This window comes from Passer domesticus, chromosome 3 (genome assembly GCF_036417665.1).
Source record: "Passer domesticus isolate bPasDom1 chromosome 3, bPasDom1.hap1, whole genome shotgun sequence".
Taxonomy (NCBI): domain Eukaryota; kingdom Metazoa; phylum Chordata; class Aves; order Passeriformes; family Passeridae; genus Passer; species Passer domesticus.
The window spans coordinates 3,159,595-3,184,844 of record NC_087476.1 but is presented as its reverse complement, the minus strand read 5'-3'; the positions used below and the strand labels follow the sequence as shown (position 1 = coordinate 3,184,844).

The 25,250-nt window shown below is 42.7% G+C and overlaps 1 protein-coding gene across 1 annotated transcript; it reads left to right on the top strand.

Moving 5' to 3' along the window:
* Positions 1–75: 75 nt before the first annotated feature.
* Positions 76–25,250, top strand: RP1L1 (RP1 like 1). Its single transcript, XM_064415879.1, has 3 exons — positions 76–714; positions 15,643–15,843; positions 17,665–25,250. Exons 1-3 carry the CDS (start codon positions 76–78, stop codon positions 24,796–24,798), a joined length of 7,974 nt encoding a protein of 2,657 aa, XP_064271949.1. The 3' UTR covers positions 24,799–25,250.

Below are 25,250 nucleotides of genomic sequence, written 5' to 3'. Positions count from 1 at the left end.
CCCTGCTCCTTCCTAACTCAAACAAACCCCACTCTGTTTTTTCCTTCTCTTTGTAGTTACCTTTAAGCAAGAGGGATGACTCAGGTGCCTGCTGACTACCTGTCAACCACCAGCTCCTACAACTATGAGCCACCCCTGCCCTCCGTGGCTCGGGGCAGCACCCTCACCAAGGTCCCTCCAGCCAAAAAAATAACCTTCTTCAAGAGTGGAGACCCTCAGTTTGCAGGAGTCAAGATGGCCATCAACCAGCGGAGCTTCAAAAGCTTCAACGCGCTCATGGATGACCTCTCCCACCGGGTCCCGCTGCCGTTCGGGGTCCGGACCATCACCACCCCACGAGGAATACACTGCATCAGTGAGCTGGACCAGCTGGAGGATGGAGGGTGCTACCTGTGCTCCGACAAGAAGCACGTGAAGCCCATCAGCATCACCTCGGGGGGACACAGGCCGGCCCCGCCGCGGAACAGTCGCCCTTCCAGCACCATGAGGAGAGCGGCTCAGGAGGGCAAGCTGGAAGATTATTCCGCACCTTTCACTCACCATGGCCCCAGAATACCCAAGAAAATCACTCTGGTTAAAAATGGGGAAAGTGGATTTCGGCGCTCCATCATCCTGAACCGCAGAAATGCCCGGAGTTTCAAAACACTCCTGGATGAGATCACAGAGATCCTGCAGTTCCCAGTGAAGAAGCTCTACACTATTGATGGGAAGAAGGTAAATATCTCTGGTGCTGGTCAGTTGCTCAAAAGGAGTCATCATGTTCCTTGTGGTGTAAATCCTTTAGCTCATGGGTCCAATAGTTTATCCACCTTACCTTAATCCTTCGAGCTTTGTCACATTAATCTCTTGCCCATTAATTACACAATAGTTTTATGTAGAAGAATCTTGTTGAGCCACTCAAGAACTTCTTGCCAAATTTTGTTTGGAGTCAATAAGAAGCTTAATGTTCTGCAGACATAAAACCCCTTCTAGTAATAGTGTTTCTCACCTCTGTTTGGGAGGCATGTCCCAACACAGGTTCAACTTTTCCATGCCTGACCACTGGGAATCCACCAGAATAAGGTGGCCCTTAGGTAGCACCTGGTGTTTGCACAGTCCCCCACAGAACAGGGTCCTGCTCGTGACATGGGATCCTCAACAGAGACAGGATAAGATAACCAGTGATGATAAGATAAAATAAGATAAGATGATGTGGCAGTTTCAGTTCAAAACTGGGCAGAACATAATCATGACAGATGATAAGATAACCAATTAATGCATAAAAAAATTCATGTTTGAGTGGGATCAAGAGACACTTTTCTATTGGCGAATTAGTGAATCTGTTGTGGGGGAAATTATTTTAATAAATTCAAGGCATGGCAATCCCTTCATTCTTCTGTTCCCAAAGGAATTTCTGGACAAACCTGAGATTTTTTGGGCTTCTTCTCCATCTCTTTTTAGCTAACCAACCTTTACCTCAATTTTTTTTTAAGAGATCTCATGAGTTATCCTGACTTGTCCCTGTCCCTGCAGTGAATGGAGATTCCCAGCTCCTTTGCACTTTTCCCACCTTTACTGGGCTGAGTGCCAGCTCCTCAGTGGTAAAAACACAACTACTTGTGTCTCTTTCTGAGCCAGGTGACTGAAATGACCTGGGTTCAAATGGACCATTATCCAGGAGGGGAAAAATGCAGGAATATTTTGCAATAAATTTATTTTTACTTGGCACAGGGTGAGGGATGTGCAGCAGGAAGGAGAGAGGGAGGGGATAATTTAAGCCATCCTTCCTGGTGGAAGCCCTGTGTGTTACCACAGAGCTTTCTGCTATTCTCACCAGTCTGGAAAGAGCTTCCAACCAAACCAAATCCTGCTGCCAAGATATTTTATAATCTATGGAAAACTAACTTATTTTGCCACTGATTTTTCCAGTTTTCAATACTTGGACTCCAACTCAGTCCAGATGAACATAACAATCTTGTGAACTGATAGCAACTTCCTCTTCTTCACTTTTTGAGAATTTTCACTGATTTCTCTAAAGAAATGTTTTGCTTTCTACTTCTTAGTACAGTCTCAATGTTCCCCTTGTAATTCCTAAATTAATTCCCCACAATTTTCCTTCTAGTTGTTATGAACACCACTATTTTAGGTGAGATATGTGTTAAATGTGCACTCTGTAAACACAATATCTTCAACTCAATGATCTTGGAGGTCTTTTTTTCCAATCTTTCCATGTTTTCCATCAACAGAAATGTGGGTGTGGGTCAAACACCATCACTTAATCTCTCCAAGGACCTTTAGATTCTATTTTTTTAATATGAAAATTTTCATTACTCTTTTGTCAATAAGGAGTTGATTTTTTTTATACCTTAATAATACTATTTTCACTCCTTTAATTCCTGTGCAGAATATCACAGTGATAGGTGACAAAGGGTCTAACCTCAGCAACACCATCATATTCCACATAATTAGGAGATATGTGATTATTAATACCTTTCCTGGGAATCTTTTTCAGTGAGTTTTTTGGCCATTATTAATTTTAATAATTTACCTGCACCTTTCAAACTGTTCACTACTGTACATTTAACAAGCATTTCTATTAGGGCTTCCTGTTACTCTAGGCTTGGGTTCAAAGCATTTAAACACAAAAAATTCACTCTGTCTTGGATTTTCCAATCTTTTTACTTTCATGTGGATTCTCTGTTCTTCTAAGTTTTTTTGTCACAGCTCAGCTTCAAGACCTCAGTTTCTGATACACAGTTAGTTGTGCCTGAGTTTTCACCAGATATAACTGTTTCATTGAGGAGCAAAAATTGTGAATTCAACTCACAGTTTTGAGCTTTCCTGAAATACCCTCCTTCCACTGGTGCTGGAGTTTAATTTTAACTGCACATATTGTCTTTATACTTAAATTTGCATTTTCTGTTAAAGACAATGGGAAGAAGCTTCCATTCTTCCACGATCATTCAAAGGTATCTGGATGTTTCATATTTCTTGAGTATTTCCTCTTTTCTTGCATTGTTCTTTTTGAAGAATAAATCAAATTCTCTTTAAATAATTTTGTAAACTTATTTTATCCCAGTTATCTACGTAATTTTTCCTCCCGATGACTCAGTACAGAGATCTTTCTGGGAAAGAGGGCTGGGATTGAGTGGAACAGTAACTTTTGATATTTATTCCCATATTTTGACAGATTAGCAGAATAATTCCTAAGCAATGCATCTGGACTACTGTGGATTACTATGGATCTGGACTACATATGGATTGACTTCGTATTTGATTGGCTCAGAATAACAAAATTCACAGCATTTAATAGCAGGTTCACAATGTCTCTTTTTCAGCCAGCTTTTCCTTGAATTCTTGAAAATGAAACACAAAAAAAGGGAAAAATTTCCTGTCCTACATGTTAATCAATCTTCCATCAGTGGAAGAGATGTTCATAGACATCAGGGTGTTTTCTCTTCAATATGCATTTGTTTCTTCTACTATTGTAATTCCAGATCTAAACTTAAATCCTAAAATGAGTTAAATCATCTCTGTCCCAGTGGCTCTGTTTTGATCTGCTCCATTTTAATATTCTTACCATTTTGTTGAGTAAATTCAGGAGGCTTCAAAATTACAAATCCTTATGTGGATATAAACTTAGACACACATGGAACAAGCTTGTTTTGTTTTCCTTTCATGGAGTATTGATTTGAGAAAGCAGAGAAAAGTGATTTCTTCCTTTTGTAGTCCACAAAATTTTCCAGTACACCTCTGAGTTTGATTTTATCATAACTCAAATTTAAATCATAGAATCTGAGAATTTTAATGTTCTGATTCCCATGGAAGTACACCCAGCTTGGTTCTATTGGTATTTGCATACTTGTATTTTCATTCTAACTCCTGAAGGCTTGAGTGAGGGGAAACCAGTATTTTGAATTCCTAAACATCAAGCAGATTTCCTACTAGGAAATCCTAGTCTCACTGAAGAAAGTAGGTGTGAAATGTTTGAACATTCATTTTGTCAGGGCAAATAGCCCATTTTTCCAAATTAACCAATTTTTCTTGCCTAGAAATTTGATGACTATGGGACTGGAGAAAAATTTAGCTTAGTTTTAGGTAAGCAAAATGAGTCAAATTTTCAGCAAGAAAAGAAGCGTAAATCATAAAGTGTTTTTTTTTCAGGTCAAGCCACTCTTTGGTGTTTTCCAGGTGATTAACTGGAAATAATTGGATTAACTGCCCAAATTGAGAAATTTGTTATTTAGGTTAACATTGGCACGCAACCAACTGGCCACTGAAACTGTGCATATTTTCCCCCTAAAATATAGACAATCCTGGATGAAATTCATTATTCATCTAAATCTGATTGTCTTATGAGACATCCCCCCATCTGGGATGGGGGGACAATTTGCCTTTAGGACCCTCTTTATTAATTATAGAATAAAGGAAGATTGACTGAGTCTAGTAAATTAAGCTAGGCCTGAGTTTTCATATAGTAACAAAGTACTACAGATACTTAGATATTGGCAAACACAAGTATGGTACTTTACCTCCATTAGCTGATGAGATGAAATCAGATATTTCCTAGTTTTTACTGAGAACATAAGTTCTACACTAAAAAAAGAACAGGTGTGCAGATATCTCACTAAAAAGAATAATTATAGGTTATCTTCTCCATCAAATGACCTTTTGACTCCATTCTGGGAAGTTTTTGTACCACATAGTGGGTTTTCCTCCTCATGGTCTAAACCACAGGAATGCACCTCTCTTCACATCCCCACCACCCGCCTCTGGAGAGGGAAGGATGTCTCTGGGGGCAAAGAGACAAAGATCACAGAAAGGGCAGAAATCCTCCCAGGCTGTAAGAAATGACGTGTAGGATAATGAGGCAGCGACAGAGGATTTCCCTTACAAATGGCAATTATCCAGCGCCCACCAGATGAACAGTCATTAAGACTTTGTTAAGTCACAGGAACCCAACACCATGACTGTGTCCAGGCACAGATGTCCTGATTCCTGAATCACTAGGCCTTCCTTTTGCTGGCTATCCTAAATTAAAGCAAAAACCAAACCAACCTCTTCCTTAAAATCCAACGTTCTTCCTCACATGGCGTTTGAAACCACACTGTGAGATGGCAAATACTCGACATAGTTTATTGCTGCTGGTGGCAATTACCAAGAGCAGCTCAAATGGTATTTATCAGCCCTCGGAAGAGTTTTCCAGGGGATGTGGCCAGTTTTATGTTTGTTGGAGTGAGGCCAAGGCTGAGATGTTTTTTTGTTTGGGCGCACTCAAGGCTGACCGTAAGTTGTTACATTAAATGAGTGAATCTGATCCGGTTTTGTTGTGTGGAAAGGTCGAGTGGAAGACCAGAAAGACTTGATTTTGCCTCAGATTCTGCAAGTGAGAATGTTACAGAAGGAGCACTGTGTCCCATCGAATTTCCTTGAGGGATCAGAGAATTGCTGTGAGGGTTAATCAGGGGAGCAATTGTGAGTTAAGGAATGTTTCCTCAGGCACCATGGACTGGGGACTGTAAAGAATTCATTATTAGAAATTCCTTGGGGTAAGAACCCTAAGTTTTCTCTTGTGTTTTTGTGGAATTTGGCATGTGCTGCACTTAGGCAAGACCAACCATTCTGGGGCAAATCAAGACATCTTTGACCATGTCCCAGTCTTGGAGAAAGACAGAATGGCCCAAATGAAGTGACTCCTATCCTGGTGTATCATTCCAGTCTCCAGCAACCTGTAGGATAAGATCTTCAGCCCAAAGCAGCACAATGAACCCTCACAGCTATTCCAGTAGCCAGGAGAGTACCAGAGCACAGACACTGGCACCAAATGGCACCATCTGTGGATAATCACACTTTGTAGCACACAAAATAGGGTCTGTTTTCCACAGGGGTGGCCACAATCAAGCCACTTCTTAGAAAAGCTGCTTGGTGTGTGTTAACTCCCAGATCTGCCCAGGAATTGTTTGGAAGAGTGCCAGTTGATCCAGGCTTTAAATGCTCCAAAGACCACTCTAAAAAGTGTGGTAGAGACAACTCTGTTCCAGTGCTCTGGATCCAGAACTGATTTAATTTAGCAGTAAAGACAGAACTTTTATTTTTAGATGTTACTAGCCAAGCTGGTGGCCTAACTATTATTACTAAGTAGTTCTTGATAATGACTGTATTTACAGCGACCTAGGGGTGCAAGGCCAGGAAACAGGCTTGTCTGACATATTTCCTGACTCAGATTTACACATCCATAGAGCCATTCCTAGGACATCTGTAGGCTGCCCGCAGGCATCCTCTCGGCCACTCGTGTGGCTTTCTACCAAGATATCTGTCTTAATGACAGGTGTCATCAAGACGCTGATGGAAGTGCAGGAGGAAAACGGGATACATGGAGGCAGATAAGCTGGTTTAAAATGTGGTGTGTATATAAACAGTGAGAGAAGAGAGGGGATAATTTGCCTCTGTGGGATCATTAATTTTCTGGTTGCACGTTGACGTATTCGCTGTGACACTCGGTTTCTGTGCTCAGGTATGAAGGATTGCTGTGAATTCCAGCCCCTGATCTGGAGCAAAGCGTTGTTATCAAGTGAGCTGTGCCACTTTTCCACCCACCACGTGTGTGACTCATGGTCTAAAAACAAACCACAGGTTTCAGGTTTGATATTCTCTGATTCCATGCCAAAACCACAATGACTCCAACGAGATTTACACAAGCGATCTGTAAACCTCAGCAAAACTTTCCATGAACCTCATCCACAAGAAGATTCATATCCAGGTGTGTTCTGTGAACCTTTGAGATGCCCTGAGATCATCTGGCCAGGTGCCTTACAAGGTAGAGTTAAAGGGACCCTGTGTTTAGCGACTTTCTTATCTAACATGCAGCAAATCTGATACTTTCTTATCTCCCATACGCCAAATGTAGATGATTCCCTTAGCCTGAGGAGGTTTTGTTCTTTCAGTAATAATGGAGCAAAGTGTAATTGCTTTCTAATCCTTTTGAGTTTAATCCAGGGCAAATACATCTCCATTCATATTATTGAGTATATGCAATAATCATGGAATATCCTAAGCTGGAAGGGACTCCCAAGGATCATGCAATGCAACTCCTGGCCCTGCACAGGATATCCCAAAAATCCCACAATGTTCCTGAGAGTGTTGTCCAAACCCTCCTGGAGCCCTGGCAGCCTTGGTGGTATGACCACTAATATTTCCTAATTTTCCCTAATAGCAATTTAGGAAATTCTACCACTCATTTAACTTGTCCTTATGGACTTCAGTTATACAGCCAAAAGTTTCTGCCATGCTATGGGTACCTCCTACAACTATTTTGGCATTTCTGAGTTTTCCCCAGAACAAATGATTTTGTTTTTAAATGCAAGTGGTTTTGAAAAAAAAAGGAGTTTAATTTTTTGTAGGTGCAATTTTGTCACATTTAGGGTTTTTTTCCATCTTAAACAAATTTCAGAAAGTACTTAGAGGAAGATTACTTCTGTAGTTACCAACACATAGAAGCTTAGAACTCTGGAAAGATTACAGACAGTTAAGAAGAAACAAAACAAAAACAACACAGAAGTTTGAAAAAACAAAACACCCCAGAATTATAAAATGCAGATTTGTCAGTGCAACAAAAAGTATATAACTGCATAATAGTAATTTAAATGTGATATTAAAATCATAGGGGTTTTGTTTATTTATTTATTAAAAAGAAAGTATTTAGCAAATAAAAATAGCTCCATGTCAGTAACAGGTAAATTGCCAGAAAAAAATCAGGGTTCATTAGAAAAAGTTGTGTTGCAAAATATTTTATGAGAAATGTGAAGCTTTTCCTGTTGATGGTTTTCTTTATAGTCCAGAAAAGGAGTGCTAAATAAAAGTGGACTTCAGGAGAGCTAAGATTTGGCATCATGATCTCTATTTATTCGTTTGCTGAGAGTACAAAAAATAGCAGAATTCCACCCTCTCCTGGAAAAACTGTGAATTTTCTGTAAGTACTCAGTAGAAATCACTGTTTTGTCAAAGAATTTTCACAGGAAAGTCTGTGGGAGTTTTTCTTAGGGAAATTAGGTTTTACGAATGCAGACTTGGGAGTCTTTAGCCAGTAAAAGGAGAGGAGAAGAAAGGATTTTTACATTTGTATCAATTTTTTTCTTTCTTTTGGGCCTTGAACATGGAATTCAAAGAATTCTGCTGCAACTCATAGCGAGGTCTGGAATTAGAAGTAAAAACCTTCCCACTTTTCCCATTTGTACCATGGACTTTGCAAAATGAGAGTGAAACCTGGACTCAATAACAAAAAAAAAAAAAAAAAAAAAAAAAAAAAAAAAAAAAAAAAAAAAAAAAAAAAAAACTCAAACCAAAATTTTTTGCTGAAAGCGTCTCTCTTCATGCCCAGAGCTTCTGGAGCCTGCAGATTTTACCCACAGTGTTTATGCTAAGAGATATCCAAGATGGCAAGACCATGGATCAATTCCCTCTGGATCTGTGAGCTTGATCCAGGAGGGTTTATATCCTTAATCCCTAGAGTTCTCAGTTCCTAGAGATAACTGGAGCATAACTATGTTGTCCTTCCCCCACAAATTCCAACTGGAATATCTTCTCATCCACGATGTAAATATTCTCCATATGCAAGGAGTGAGTTTTGACAATTTCTGGTCATGGGGAAAAGTTTGAACTCCCAAACTGTAACCTTCCCACTGACTCAGCCACCAAGGCTGAGCACAAGAACCAAATGTTTCACATTTTTCAAGGCACGCCAATTTTTAAGCTAATCCTGCCCCAGGAGAGGATCAGGGCAGGCTCTTGGGGTGGAGTGGATGTTCCTCTGACTCATCATTTTCAAATGCTGATGTTGGATGGACCAGATTTAATGAACCCAATGCCAAAGGGGCAGGTGGGGGGCTCTGATTTCAGTCAGAAGATGAAAAACATCAGCAGCGAAACTTTTCTAGAAAGGCTGTCCTCTCTTCTAAGTTGAAATTTGCACCTTTAACAGCAGTTTGCTCTTTCTCTGGCTGCTTCACAGCTTGAACACTGTCAGACCTAATTTTGAGCCGTCAGGGTGGGTGGGGACAGAAAAGGCCATCAAAACTTGCATAAAAGGACAGTGCAATGTTGACAGGGGCAGGACTGGTGGCACCACTCACACAATCAAAACTTCCAAACTGAACCAGGCTAGAAATCATTATTCTTCCCATTTATATCATCTTCACCTGTTTCTTAAAAACATGCTTTCTCCATGCCTTTAATTTCCCCACCAATCCTCTTCCCTTCCCCTTTTCCCTTTTCCCATGAGGTGTTTCTGTTCTGCTGCTATCCAAGTGATTTCCAACAGCCACTGATTTTCTGACTGCAGTATTTCTCTTGGAATGATGAAAGAGTTGCTCATCCAAAGTATTTTCAGGACAAAACCCAGAATGTTTATTTTATATGTGTGCAAAGTGTCACACACAGGGAAAAAGCATCCATGAGTACTCCAGGAAAAGCTGCCAGCAGAGCAATAGCTACACATGATCTTTGCCTGTGCTTGACTGAGAAAGCAGAGCAGAATTATTGCATTTTTCCTCTCTCTTTCATGTGTTTTACTTGGCTCATTGAGTGCTTCATGGCCTTCCAAAACTCTCATTTTTTTCGTGCATCTTTACACTGTGGGCAAATCTGAAATCTGTAAGGTCGTGTCTGTAAAAATCTAGAAGATGCTGATATTTGAAGAAATGTTGGAATAGCAAATTTTCTTACATTAATGCATTTCAGCATATGGAGCACTGCGCTTACCCACATTCTCATTAAATAAGCATCAAATAAAGGTGGCAGCTTGTAATTACAAGAGCCTTGGACACTGGAAGCTGTCCTGATTTATGCATCTTTCATTGATAAAAGAAGGTTTTGGGATGAGCCTTCCAGTACCTGAAGGGAGCCTGCAAGAAAGATGGAGAGAGACTTTGGACAAGGACATGGAGTGGCAAGGGGGGATGGCTTCAGGCTGGCAGAGGGCAGGGTTAGATGGGATATTGGGAAGGAATTGTTCCCTCTGAGGGTGGTGAGGCCCTGGCACAAGTTTCCCAGAGAAGATGTGGCTACCCCTGGATCCTTGGAAGTGTCCAAGGCCAGGTTGGAAGGGACTTGGAGCAACCTGAGATGGTGGAAGGTGTCCCTGGCCATGGCAGGGGTAGAACTGGATGATCCATGAAGCCCCTTCCAATCCAAACCATTCCATGATTCTGTGTGGATGTGGGAACCTGATATTTAATTTTAAGAAACCATGTGAGTTTTGATTTGGGAGATGCAAGGGATGCTGTGTGTTCTCTTCTGGACTAATAATTTGGATGCTAACATTTTCAGAGGATTAGATCCATTTCCATAAGATTAGATAATTTCCATGCAGTGTTTCCTCACTCCAAGTTCAGTATTGCCTCTTGTTCTGTGTTCCTCCTGATGATAGGGAAGAGCCTTCTGACCCCTGCTGAAGTTAGAGAAAGGGAGAACAAATCATGCACTTCCTGATCTCTTCCTCCTCCTTTTCTTCCACTGCTTTGCTAATTTGTATGTGGGCATGGAGTGGCAACACCCCGTGATTCACCTTCTGACCACAGATTACCCAGCCACTCCCCAGAAGAACCACTCTCTAATTCCTCTGGTGCAAAGTCTGGGGAAGGGAAGGGCAAATGGGTTCTTTGCATGAATAAAATGCAAAATTCATTATCGTTAAACCACGATACATCAGCTCAGAGCCTGGATGCCTCCGGATTGGATATGGCACAACCAAAAAACAACTGGCTGTTCACACTCCAAGGAGGTGTAAATGGGAATGGAAATAAAAATGGAGCAGATGGAAGAGGTCAAGGAAAGGAGGCAGTGAGACAGCACAGGGCATGGACTCAGCCCATGAGCCTGTTCCTGTTTTCAGTTTTTCCTGTTTCTCCCATGAATCTCTGCACTCCTTTGGAAGGTGGATTCGTTTATAGATTTGTCCTCTGAACCATGTCTTGCATTATTCCCACATTGTGTCTAAGACTCAGATGTCTTTGGCTGGCTGGCAGCCAGCAGAGGCAGAGCAGGAGTGTCTCCCTCACTCTGCCTTCATCAGAAACTGGCAGCTGTGTTCAGCCTCTGAGGTGGGCAGGGCTGAGTGATTCTTCCCCTGGGAAGAGCCAGAGGGTGGCATGTTCTCCACAACAACCAGCTGCTTCCGTATTTTAGAGGTGTTATGTTTGCCTTGCTTCTGTATAGGTATTGATGACATTTTATTATTAATTGTGTTGCAGTAGCACCTAGAGGTCCTCGCTGAGATCACAGCAGTTGGTGGGTTCTGTACAGAGAAATTCATGGAGATAATCCATCCTCAATGGATAGCAGCCACACTGGAAAAAAAAAAAAGGGGTATTTCACAAGAGAAGATGTGTTTTTATTTACACCTCACTTGTAATGACCATCCCAGTGGAGCTTAATGTCTGTAAATCATTTTTATCAGAAAGAACATCGAGCTTTTTTGAACCAATCCATAAATGCTGTGTCCCACTGGGGCAGGGAGTTCCTCTGGTGGGGGATAATGAATAATAAATCATAGAATGATTTGAGTTGGAAGGGACCTTAAAGATTATCTTGTTCCAACTCCCTGCCATGGGCAGGGACACCTTCCACTAGACCAGGCTGCTCTAAGACTCGTCTAACCCAGGCTCTTGTCCAGACCTTCATTCACAGCATCCATAATCCTCTTGGATCCTGATCCAGAGTCTATGGAGGTCACCAAGTTTCTCTCCATCTATTACAGTGGGACTTGGATCAGGTTTTACAGTAAGATTAAGAAACTTGATTCAATTTTCAGGTATCATGCAATAAAACTTTAATGGAAGTTTATTCCAGCCCACCAAGCACCAACTTACAGAGACTTATCCCATGAATTTTGGTGGATTTTTGTCTCTGATAATCCACAGCCTTAACTGTGACTGAGTTACATTGAGGAACTCCAGAAAGGCTTGAATCGATCCTGAGTGATCCAAAGCAGCTCTTTTCTAACCCATCAAACACCTTTATCATAAGCCATTCTTTCTCTTCCATTTCATTCCTAATTGTTCACTTATGGATTGAGGTATTCCTGAAGTTCCCATATTTTGGGACTCAGCTTGCAAATGAAGATTCCTCCTTTTCTAACGTTATGAATGTGGTTGATGCTTCCTGCTGAGCTTTCTGGTCTCATATTTATCTTTTATCGTGTCAGCCATCCTCAGGCACATATTGGATACTTTAGAATATCTCAAATTTTTCTGTGAATCTACATTTAGACAACAGCATTGAGATTATTGACCTGTCATCGGTGAGAATCAGGCACATCCAAGGGGGAATGTTGACCTAGATCAGGTGAAATTGCCCATCTCCCAAAAATATTGGCTGCTCTCCACCAAGAAGCCTTGGTTGTAGATGAGTTACAATCCTGTGTTATGAATTAATGGAGAAATATTAGAGCAGGGAATTATCCTCTCCATCATATCTCCTTCAGGTGATCACCGGATTTTAAGGATTTACAATCCATTGTGTTTGGGTGTATTTTAGCTAAATTTTGGTGGGATTTAACATTGTTTTCTCTGAATATTCTAGCGTGGCTCCTCAGGAATCTTGCTGTGGCAGCCTGAGGGAAGTGGGGAATCTGTTTACCATAAAAATCTGAGGTTTTACTATTGCTTTAAAATCATAGAATCACATGGGCCTCACCCAGGACGCACAGAGTGAGCTGCAAGTTGTTAAACACACAAGAGGGGATGTGCTGTTCAGTGACAATCAGCACTAGTAAAAGATATCACATTGATGGCCCTGAAAACAGATGTTCTCTGGAAATCCCAGGCAGTGTGTTGAGAGGATGGAATTCCTGCAGCAGCGTGGGAAGTCTCCGCATGGAGCAGATGGAATGAACTGTTCTCCCAACTCTGCATTGCCCTGAAACAGTGGATGCTGCAGTAAATCATTGTGGGAAATGGGATTTGTTTAATCAGAAAACATTCAGTTGCATTTCAAGCTACCAAAATGCTTTTACTAATGAAGCACGACAAAAATGAATCTCTGGAATTATTAATTCAAAGAGATTAATCTTGCAAGACATTAGGAAGAAAAATTACATTATAGAAATAAACACAGCTAAAGTGCTGCTGATGTCAGAAACACCCCATACTGCAAATACAGATTATTTGAAGTGACATAACATAAGTGTGTTCCATATGAAAGGATGTATAAATTCCCTAACTCAGCTTGGCTGAGCTCCATGAATCCCTGACTCTCTGTCACTGGCACCATCTATTTTCTGCACACACAGCACAGCAGTGATGAGTGTGATGGAAATGTCTGCACCCAGACACGGAACCACGTGAGAAAATGTGGGCAAAAAATATCTTTCACTGGAAAAAAATAGCCAAAAAACTCCTTTACAAATAGGAACAGTTCCTGAACTTAGTGGGGTTTGAAGGACAGATTCTTTTACTTTAGGGACAAAACATGTTTTGTGTCTATTTTTCTTTTTTTTTCTCTTTCTCTTTTTCCTTTTCTTTTTCTTCTTTTTTATTCTCACATTCTTTCCTACTTGTATAAGACCAGAGGAAAAGATCTCACCAAAGAAATAAAAATAAAAAAAGAATAGGAAAAAAAAAAAACAAACAGAAAAGTAAAGAATATACAGATAGCAAAAACATACTCAAAATTGATTTATTAAACTTGATTTATTAAATTCTAGGCTTTCTATAAATTTTTAAAGTGAGCTATATAAAGATGTTTTCTATAGTAATAGATGGACCAGAAGTGGAGTGAAAAGAGGCAAACTGAGATTTGTGAGCTGTTTTTCTGTTTCATGGTACCCATCACATGAAGTTGGCAGTTTCGTTCGCTTTGCAGAATTTAATGTAAATTTTAGCGAGAAAAGCTCTCTTATTTTAAGTTTCATAGCAAACTGGATGGGCCTAAAACACAAGAATTGTTATAACAAAAGCAGAAAATAATAATAATGGGAAGACAAAGCGTTTTTATTGTATTCCCACTAAAAAGTTGATGCCTTACGTTTTATTGTAAGAAATGTTTTCAGAAGCAATTAACTGGATCTAGAATGTTCTTCCATTTATCTCTATCTTGCTCTTTTACCCTCCACACATTTATCCCCTTTTTTGCACCAGATCCAACACCAATCCCTCAGTGCCCCCCACAGTCCTGGTGGGACATCCTGGAAAACCCCAGGAGCATTTCACAAACTGAGAGCTTGGGCTCCAGAGGAGCCCTGGTTCTTCATTCCTTGGCTGTAACAATATTTAGAGGCTGAGCTTTTTTCTTTAGACACTGTTATTTCAGGCACATGTGACAACTGCAGAGCTGTCATCTCTGCTCCTCTGATTTCTTATCTTGGTTCTCGTTAAGGGGTTGATGATTAAGTGACAGGGTGAGGTCAGAGTGCACCTTGCTAAGCCCAACACCAGTGCTGGCTTGGTAACCCATGGTGTGGTCACTTCTTGAAATCTTCCCTGTGCTCTAGAGATGTTCTCCTGATGTAGGAGGAAGGGACATCCCACGTGCTGTTGGCCACTCTAAAATCTTCTCAGACAGCAAGAGAGACTTTTCCTTCTTTTGAAAGACATCAAGTATTTTAGTTGAGAGCTCAACTTCCATCTTTCAAATTGTAGAAACAAGAGGAAAGATGGGTCCAGGATCTGTCTGCCCAGTGCTTCCCACAGGACTGATTCCTGCTCTTTGAGAGAGTCAAATGTATTTGGGTAAAAGCTGGGTGGGGATCTGAGAAACCTGATTCAGCTGAAGATGTCCCTGCTCATTGTAGGGGCTTGGACTGGATGGCATTTAAAAAGTCCCTTCCAACTCAAACTAGTCTAGGATTATACAGTGCCATGAGAAGTGACTCGTGAAGGACTTGGTGTGTGATCCAGGAACAGGTCATGTGGTGAGGACCAAGGGTGCAAACCTGAGTTCTGGTGAAGGAACAAAGATTCCTTCACAGGCACTTCCCATACTGGGGACAACATCCCTCATTGTCCAGCTCTGAGGCAATACTTGGGGTTATATCTGAAGCAGTATTTGAGGGAATATTCAAGGAAGCCACAATTCTTGTCCTTCTTCCTGAAAAGGATCAGCTAAGGGATGAAAATGTTTATTACATTTTTCAGGTAATCAAAGCTACCCCATACAGGAATTAGAATAATTTAAAGGTTATAATTCTCTGTAAGGCAACCTGAAACACTTTCAGTTCCACCCTCTTCCTCACTGTCACATGGAATATACCCAATTTTTTTTCCAGAATACATGAAATCTTATATAATACATAATAAATGAGATATATTCTCCCTTAGGCAATCTCTCCCAGACCTTCCCTATCTTAGGAAATCTGATCAAAACATAGCAGACCTTCTCTTTCAATGGAGGAATTCTCCAACAGGCTCTGGTAGACCCCAAAGTTCTCCAGAACCACATTTATTTTCATTGAATCACAGAATATCCTGAGCTGGAAAGGACCTACAAGGGCCGTCAAATCCAGCTCCAGCCCTACACAGGAAAGCCCCAAAATCAACATTGCATGCCCAAGACCATTATCCAAATACTCTTTTATTTAGGTGACAACTCATTGCCGGTTGATTGCAGGCCTGGAAGAACCAAATTCTTCTGTCTGGGCTCAGGGTGCTTCTTTTGCTGTTCCCTTTGCAGATCGACAGCATGCAGGCCCTGCTCCACTGCCCCAACGTGCTGGTGTGCGTCGGCCGGGAGCCCTTCAAACCTGTATCCATGGAGAATTTGAGGAAACACTCGGTGGAGAAGCTGCCCAACCTGCCTCCCCGCTCCAACAATGGCAACAATGTCAACGAGAACAATGAAAGTAAGAAAACCTCGGGGCCGTGTGGCGCAGTCGTACCCAGGGCCGCGTCCCACAGCGTGGGGATTGCAGGTCCCTATTGTGCCGCCCCAACGTACAGATTTCATGTGGAAAATGCACTTCCCTCTCCCTGCCTCCCAGGCCCTTCCATCCTCCCCTTCTTTTTCTCTGGTTTCCTTCTAGGATTTCCTCCCTACACCCCCTAGTCTTTCTTTTACATGCTCCCCATGTCTGGCTGACTTCCCTTCCTCTTTCATATCTCTGGGTCTCCTTTTCCTTCCAGAACTCCCTCCTTTCCTGTGTCTGTCCACCCAGACTCTGGAGATTTCCCACGAATCCTCTATCCCCTTGTTGTCTGTGCTATCACGCCTGCCCTCTTGCATTTTCCTGCAGCAGGACCAGAGGATGCCCAGGTTCTGCCAGCAGGAGACTCAGTTTCTCCTGCAGGTTACAGCTGGCCTTTTGGAAACAAAGTGTGTTTTTATGGAAAGATTATACTCAGGAAGGAGTAAGTTGTGGATTATTCAGGATTATATTTTTTTGGCAACCCATCATGAGTTATCTAAGGTCACAGGTAATTAAACCAGCCGCCCTCAGTAGCCTGGGAAAAGAAACTTCCTAATTCCAAAGGGCAATTAATCTTACCTGTATTAAGGATTTATTGTAGGATGAAATTAAGTGTGCCCCGGAGGTGTGTTTGTTTCTCTCCATTGTCAACACCAGGAGCTTGGAAAGATTCATTTGTGTATTGCCAACAAGTTGTAGAAACTCAAGGACAGAGGCATCCTATGCTCACTATCCAAGGCATAAAAAATTGGAGGGAAACATGGGAATAAACTGGAGCTTTGTCCATCAAGAGACTGAGCAAATCCATCAGTTCAATCATTAGGATGGTCAGGGAAGAGCTATTTAATGTGATTTGGATGTGCTCCTGCCCAGCACTTCCTTCCTAAAATGCCCTGCAATCAGCTGCAAATCCATATGCCCATGGAGGCACAGGATTGTCTGGATATATGTACAAGGATATTTTGGACAAACATATTTGAAATAAGACAGATGAATGTCTTACAAGACAGCCTGATAGAAACATATTCTGCTTGAAATGAAGGGACCTACACAAACCTATGCAAATCACTGCACGAGCCATAAAGATGCTCTTCCAATTTCTAAATTCCCTTCAGTGATTTCTTCTACAACTCCCACTATTTCTCTTTGTAATTATCATGAGATGACAATTCCTTTTCCAATTCTTTATGTTTTAATAAGAATTATAATTATTCTTAGTGGCATATCCCTGCAGGGACTGAGTGTTACTTTGGTCTGCATGGCCACACATTTCCTGGAATATGAGTGGAGAAGTGGATGTTGCACAATAAATGTGTGACCAGCTAAGGAAGAAGGTCACTTCTCCATGTGTTTTTCCTGGTTAAATAAGAAGAATGAAAACTTCCACAGTTAAATAAAGGAATATTTGCAACATGAAAAAATGCCCAAACTCAGAGACTAAATTTCTCCATATGTATATATATATTTATTTTTCTTAATTTTCCTTCCTGACATGCACTTAATAAAACAAAAGTGTTTGTGTTTCAATTTATTTTTAAAAACAAAATTAAGGTGTAGAAAATTTTATTACAGATCATTAATTCAAAACTTAAAATTTAACAAGGAAGTTGGACTATATTATCTCCAGAGGTCCCCTCCAACCTCATCTATTCTATGATTAATGGACATCACTTAGTCAAAGACAAATTTTCAAACTATGTAAATTTGCATAGGCTTGGCTTTAATGGAATTAGATCAGGATTCACTAGTTTGAGGGTTTGACTTACATATTTTATGTCATATCATGCGAGTTAACATCTTTCTCCATCTTTTTTTTCTTCACTCCAGTGAACTTCGGACTGAAAGCCAAAAAAAGCGTTATCCATCCACGATCAGCATCCAGCAACAGGTCGATGAGATTTTCCTTGTCATCAGAAAAGTCATACCCCAATGGCCTCCCGGCCTCTCCAGACAATGGGGGACCCTTCTCCAATGGCTGCTCTCACCCTAAAGCTGGGGACCTGGTCCAGTCCCTGGTCAACGATGACATCGAGAAGAGAGTCCATGTGAACAAGGATGGGAGCTTGTCCGTGGAGATGAAGGTTCGCTTCCGTTTGCTCAATGATGAGACTTTGCAGTGGTCCACCCAGATCAAAAAGTCCAACCTGATGAACCAGCTGCCTTGTGAAGAGTCAGGAATGGAGGAGGACAGTGGAGCAGATCCCCTACAGAAAATGAACCCAGAAGCCAGCTCGGAGGCAGATGATTCCTTGTATCCCTGTGATATCGATTCCTACATGTCCAAACTTGAGGAATCAGAATATGACGAGGCCCACTGTCACAGCTGTGGAAAGAAGCACCAGGACTATGACATTTGGAAGAACCCCATGCACATGTCCCAGAGGGAAGAGCCCAGCATGCGAAGCACCTGGCACACGCGGTCATCATGCTCCAGCACATCTTCCCGGAGGAGAGTAGTCCACAAAAAAATGACATCTGTGGATAGCATCCACACCACATCCAGTGAGGAATTCTCTGAGCACATTGTGCGAGAGTCCTCATCCTACTCAGAGACTATAAAGAACAGAGTGGCGTATCGATCCGTTAAAAAGTGCGCGTGCCGAAGTGATTTATCTACTGGTGCTTCCAATGGAGAACAGCAGGAATACACTCGGACAAGCACAGGAAACAGCCAGAGGCCTTCATCCTTGGGCTTGATGTCACATTCAAGCTGTGAAAACAACCTGGATACTCAAGACAGCCCCGAAGACCAGGAGATCACCAAAATAATTTCACAAAATGAGGAGGCAAATTGTTTCGAAGCTTCCTCTGTGAAGTGCTTGAAGGATGACCCGGAAGAGGTTGAAAGCAGCAGAGTTGGGAGTGTCATGTCCAGGTCATCCCTGCAGTCCAGGCAGAGCAAGAAGAACATGTGTGAGGAAGTGAGCAGCTTGGGCAGGAGTGTGTCCTCCTCAAGCCTTCAAAAGGAAAACCAGGGAGACAACAGCCAGTGCTTCACCCCTGCCAACAGTGTGCACAGCAAGTCCAGTAACTGCACCACACCAAAAGAAAATGCTGAGCAGGGTAACACCTCTGATGACAACCCAGTGGTGTCCTCTTTCTCCAGTGAGTCCTGCCCCAAGAAAGAGGCTGAAGAGGTGGAAGCAGAGCAGGAAGAAAGTGAGGTCAATGAAGTCAGCTCAGTGTCAGCAAAAACAAAGCCAAGTCAATCAATCAGGGATGAGAGCAGTGAAGGGGAACGATGCTCTACGCAAGGAACCCACCGTTCCAAGGCTAGTGACAGGAACAGCAAGAAAAGTGGCAGTGAGGAGAATGTTCCATGCAGTGTCTCTTGCTCTTCCAGAGGGTCCAAAAAGAGCAAACGCAGCCACATTCATTTGGATGCACAGTCTGAAATATCTGTGTCTTCACTTGAATCCACTCCAAATAAAAAGAATTCCCTACATGCATATGATGCAAGATCAGGCAGCAGGGCATCAATATACTCCAAAAGCTCATGTGAAATCAAGAAAAAATCTGCTGGAGATGCCATGTCTCATAAGACAGGATCTCTTCACTCAAACATTTCATCTACCAGTGAACCAGAGACAACTGCAGGTCCTGCTGAGGAAGAGACCTCAAAAAGTACTGCCAACAGCTACAGTGAATGCTCAAAAAGCTCAAAGAAAAGAAGCCATAAAGAAGAAAACAGCAAGCCATCATCCCTCTGCTCAAGTGTTTCAAGTCCTAATGGAAAATCTGGAAAGGGTCATGCCAAGATTAGTTCTGAACCCTCTTCTTCAAAACAGGGAAGCATGAGTGGGAGTGTATGTTCAAAAGTTGACCACCCAAGTGAGGATGGGATTAGGAATGGAAAACCCACAAGTAGCTCCTCAAGAGTCTCTTCAAAGTCAGAAATAAAAGATAAATGCCTGTTGACCCAGATATCCCAGGAAACTGATGATAGGTATTCACAATCAAACATGTCTCTGTCTTCAAAATCAAGACAGACAAACAAAAACAACCTTTGTGTGAAAGTGTCAAACTCCAGCCGGGCATCGGTGTCGGAGACTATGTCAGTGTGCAGTCTGCAATGCCCTGCCCCACCAAAAGGGAAGCCAAAGAGAAAGAATATCCGTTCAACCATTTTGAAGAATTCCTCCATTAGCAGCTTCGGCACTGAGTCCGTGCTGACTGCAGGAAGAGAGCAGAAAGAAATTGTGGATTCCTCCAAAGCAACTTCCTACGGCTCTAAATCCGCTGCAACCGAAGGAAAATGTCAGAATAATAAAGAGATTGATGACTCTTGCAACAAAAAAACAGAGGAAGAGGTAGAAGATGCAGGTGTTCAGGAGGAAGGAGGTGATTTAATGCCATCAGCTCTACCAAATACATCTCCAGAAGAAGTTGTGCAAGAGTGGCTCAGGAAAATCCCTTCAGAAACATTGCTTATGAAATATGAAATGGAGGATGATGGAGAAGAGGAAAATGCAGAGTCGATCACTGAGGTATCACACTGTACAAATGCCGAGGAAACCCCGGAGGAAGAAAAAGCTGAGGAGAAGAATGAGGAGGAGGAGGCTGAAAAGGATGAAGCAAAGGATGAAGCAAAGGATGAAGCAAAGGATGAAGCAAATGATGAAGTGGAAGAAGAGAAAGCAGAAGACACAGCAGTTATTGAAGAGGCTGAAGAATGCATCAAACAGGAAGAAACCTCTGAGGCCGCACCTGAAGCTGCTGAGGCTGAGCAAGCAGAATGCAACAAGTCAGTTACATCCAGCCAAAACAACAACAAAAGAGACCTGCCAACCTCTGTCCAAACGTCTGTCCAGATCATGAAGGCCTTGCTCAGTTCAAAGCATGAGACCAAATTTGACCGATCAAACAGTTTGCCCGAAGTGTCCCCCACGATGGGGAGGAAACTGAGTAACTCCGCCAACATTTTGATTACTTGTCTTGCCAGCCTCCAACTCCTTGATGAAGAGTCAGAGGATCCATCAGAAAACTCAAAACATTTGAATAAGTCAAGGTACACAGAGCTGCTAAATATTTTTCAAGCCTTGTGGTTTGGGTGCACCGCTGAAAGGAGCGGCCCAAGTTCAGGCCAAGAGGTGAGCAAGGTGGCAAAGCCAGTGTCTGGGTCTAAAGTCCCAAAATCCATGGATCACGCCTTCACTGCCATGTCCTCCTCTGGGGTTGATGTTTGCAGTTGCTCTGGTGGCTCAGGAGAAGAATGCACAGCTGGTGCCACGCTGGTGGCACAGAAAACTATGGAATGCAAATCAGCCGAGCAAATGGAAAATGCAGAGACTGGCACAGAACTGACTGAGGTTGAGGAGCAAAGTAAAGAGGAAGAGCAGCTATCCCGCCCTTCCACAGCCTGCTCAGAGGCAAAAGGTGAGGAAAAGGCAGTGTCTGCTAGAGAGGAGTCTGTAATCCTGGAGGAAGAAGAGAATAAGGAGGATCAGTGCAGTAACTGTGAGCATGGTCAAGAGGAAGGGGGAGAAAATGAAAATGAAGAAGAAAACAAATTAGCTGAAACTGGAGAACAAGAAGCTGAAGCTCTAAATGATGAAGTCCCACAAGAAAACCTTGAAGAAGCTGACCAGCCAGAGGCCACTGGTGATGCCAATGTTGGTGATGCTGATGTTGGGATGGAGCTGAAAGAGGAGTTGGAGGAGCAGCCCCCAGAAGAGTCACCAAATGACCCCGAGCCCAAAGTCAATACATCCACCAGTGTGGGCACATCCCTTGTCCAGCAAAACTCTGTGGATCCAGACCCAACCTGGGTCCTGAGACTACTCAAGAAAATTGAGAAGGAGTTCATGGCTCACTATGTCAATGCCATGAACGAGTTTAAAGTCAGGTGGAACCTGCAGGACAACCAGCAGATGGATGCAATGATACTGGAGCTGAAGGAGGAAGTGAGCAAGAGGATACAAAAGAGCATAGAGAAGGAGTTGAGGAAGATCAGAAGCAGGGCTGGAAGGAGGATGCCAAGACCTCCAGAGGGGCCACCCACACGTGAGTCCAAACTCCAAACTGAGCAGAGGAGATGGAGACTGCAAACTATGCATAAAAAGTCCCTCTTTGGGGACAAGAATGGTGCCCAGATGAGGCTGGAGGAGACATCAGACTTATCATTCGATGTAGATAATGACTTTAACCTTAGTGCAGCTTTGGAGGACAGCATTAGCAAACAATCCAGTGAGGAGGAATACTGTCCATGTGACTCTTGTGTGAGGAAAAAACTGGCTTCCAGGCCTGCCAGAGCCCCTGTGGTGGCCACCAATGCCCCAGTCATGAAAGCCTTTGATTTGCAGAAAATCCTGAGGCTGAAGAAAGATGGTGATGAGGAAGCCATCGTTGCAGAAGCAGCCCAGGACACCAAAACACTTCCCAATGGTTCTGTGGAGGAAGGGGCAGAAAATGAGGAGAAGAATGAGGAGCAACATCAGACAGGTGAAACAGAAGCAGAGGATGATGAAGAAAAAGAGCCAGAATTAAATGAGGATGATGGAACAACATTGAATGGAGATGGAGAAGAGCCTGAAGTAGCAGAGAGTCAAAACACTGAAATGGAGGATGAGGCCAAAACTGAAGAAACCAAAGAAGAAGAAGCAGAAGAAGGAGGGGAAGAAACAAAAGGAGAAGAAGAAGAAGTGGAAGAAAAAGAGGAGGAGGAAGAGAAAGAGGAAGAAGAAATGGCTAAGGCTGAAGAAGAGGAGGAAATAAAAGAGGAGGAGGGTGAAACTAAAGAAGAAGAGGAGGAAGTGAAAGAGGAAGAAGCAGAGGATACTAAGGAAGAAGAGGAACTAAATGAAGAGGAAGAGAAGGAAACAGAAGAAGAGGGAGTGAAGGAGGAGGAAGAAACAAAGGAGGAGGAAGGGAAGGACGAAGAGGAAGAAGGAAAGGAAGAAGAAGAAGGGAAAGAGGAAGGGAAGGAAGGAGAGGAGGAAGAGGAAGAAGCAGAAGAGGAGGAGGAAGGGAAAGAAGAAGATGAAGAAGCCAAAGTGGAGGGGGAAGAAGCAAAAGAGGAAGAGGAGGAGGAGGAAGAAAAAGAGGAAGAGAAAGAGGAAGAAGCCAAAGAGGAGGAAGAGGAAGGGAAGGAAGAAGATGAAGAAGCCAAAGTGGAGGGGGAAGAAGCAAAAGAGGAAGAGGAGGAGGAGGAAGAAAAAGAGGAAGAAGCCAAAGAGGAGGAAGAAGAAGAAGAAGAAAAAGAGGAAGAGGAGGAGGAGGAAACAAAAGAAGATGAAGGAAAGAAGGAAGAAGAAGAAGTGAAAGAAAAGGCAGAAAGGGAGGAAGTAGAGGAGGGAGATGAAGAAGCACAAGAAGAGGAAGAAGCCAAGGAAGGAGAGGAGGAAGGGAAGGAAGAAGATGAAGAAGAAAAAGAGGAAGAGGAGGAAACAAAAGAAGAGGAAGGAAAGAAGGAAGAAGAAGAAGCGAAAGAAAAGGCAGAAAGGGAGGAAGAAGTAGAGGAGGGAGATGAAGAAGCACAAGAAGAGGAAGAAGCCAAGGAAGGAGAGGAGGAAGCAAAAGAAGAAGAAGAAGAGGAGGAAGAAGAAGCAAAAGAGGAAGAGGAAGAAGCCAAAGAGGAGGAAGAAGAAGAAGGGAAGGAGGAGGAGGAAGGGAAGGAGGAGGAGGAAGAGGAAGAAGCCAAAGAGGAGGAGGAAGAAGAAGGGAAGGAGGAGGAGGAAGGGAAGGAGGAAGAGGAAGAAGCCAAAGAGGAGGAGGAAGAAGTAAAGGAGGTAGAGGAAGAAGCAAAAGAAGAGGAGGAGGAGGAAGGAAAGGAGGAAGAAGCAAAAGAGGAGGAAGATGTGAAAGAGGAGGAAGCAGAAGAGGAAGAAGAACAAAAAGAGGAAGAAGAAACAAAAGAGGAGGAAGGGAAGGAGGAAGAGGAAGAAGGAACAAAGGAAGATGAGGAAGAAAAGGAAGATGATGGTGAAATAAAAGAGGAGCCAGAAGCGGAAGAAGAAGAAAACCCAAAAGAGGAGGAAGAAGAAGAAGCAAAAGAGGAAAAAGAGGGAGAAGAAGAGGAGGAAGAAACAAAGGAGGAGGAGGAGGAAGAAAAAGAGGGAGAGGTAGAAGAAGAAGAAGAAGCTCAAAATGAAGAGCAAGAAGCTGAAGAAAAGTCTGAAGGTGAAGATGCAGGTGAAAATGAAGCTGAAGAAACAGAGGAGCCAGAGGATGAGGAAGTTGTGGCTGATGATGAAGCAGACACGTCAGAATGCAAAGGAGATGCTGAGGGTTCTGGAACTGACAATAATCCTGAAGGAGATGATGCGGAAGGAAATGAAGAAGTTGAGCAAGATGAAGCTGAGGCAGAAGAAGATGCAAAACCAGAGTCAGGCGATGAGGCTGAGGAGAAAAGCAGTGAAAGAGGTGAGAATCCTGACGAGAATGATGAGGAACCCACCGGTGATGACCCTGACAATGCACATGAAAAACATGAAGGCCAAGGCAACAACAAAGTTTCTGAGAAAGCCTCAAAGACCAAAGGCAAGAGAACCAACAAAAAATTAGAGACTCTGAAAAAATCCACAGCCTTTTCTTGTTATTCTTCTGTCGGAAACTTCTCACAGCAATCCCAGAAGGGGTCTGATGATGAAGAGGAAAGAGTAGATGAAGAGGAAGGAGTAGTTGAAGAGGAAGGAATAGTTGAAGAGGAAGCAGTTGAAGAGGAATGCAAAGGTGATGATAACCCCACTAGTGACCACCCAAATGGAGAGATTCGAAGTGATGAGAGCTCCAAACCCTCTCAGATGTATCCTGACAGTGAGGAAGAAGAGGACAAAGAATCTTCAGGTTCTGATCCTGTGGGAGATGAGGAGCAGCCAGATGCTGAAGGTGCAGATCCAAAGGAGGCTGAAAACACTGAGGAAGTTCAGGCTTCTAAAAAGAAAGAAAACTCTGATGAGATTGATCAAGATGACCTGGACTTCTAGAGCTGCTGACTAAAAACTGACTTTTTCTTTCTTTCTTCCTTTCTTTCTTTTTTAAAAGTATATTTTCATTACATATTTCAGTATCTTTGGTGAGTTGAGCCCTCATAATCGGCTTTTCTTCTGATCTGAATGTGGTAAACTCAATCTTGAATCCTGTGAGTAATGTTGCAATTACCTGCCCTCATTTCTAGAGGGCTAGTAGCTCATTAATAGCCTGCGGTCTCAATAGATAAGTGGTTTGGGGAAAGGGAAGGCTGTTTTGTTTGGGATACCTTCTAGCTCCCACCCTTTAAGCCATGCTGTTTGCTGCTGGAGTGATCTGTGGCTCTGCTGGGCATCATCTCTGTGTGACTTTGGGATGCCTTTCACTTGCTGCATGCCATTTTCCTGGAGAGATTGCCAATCCACAGAAACATGACAAAATCAGGATTCATTGCCAAAGTCTGGTCAGA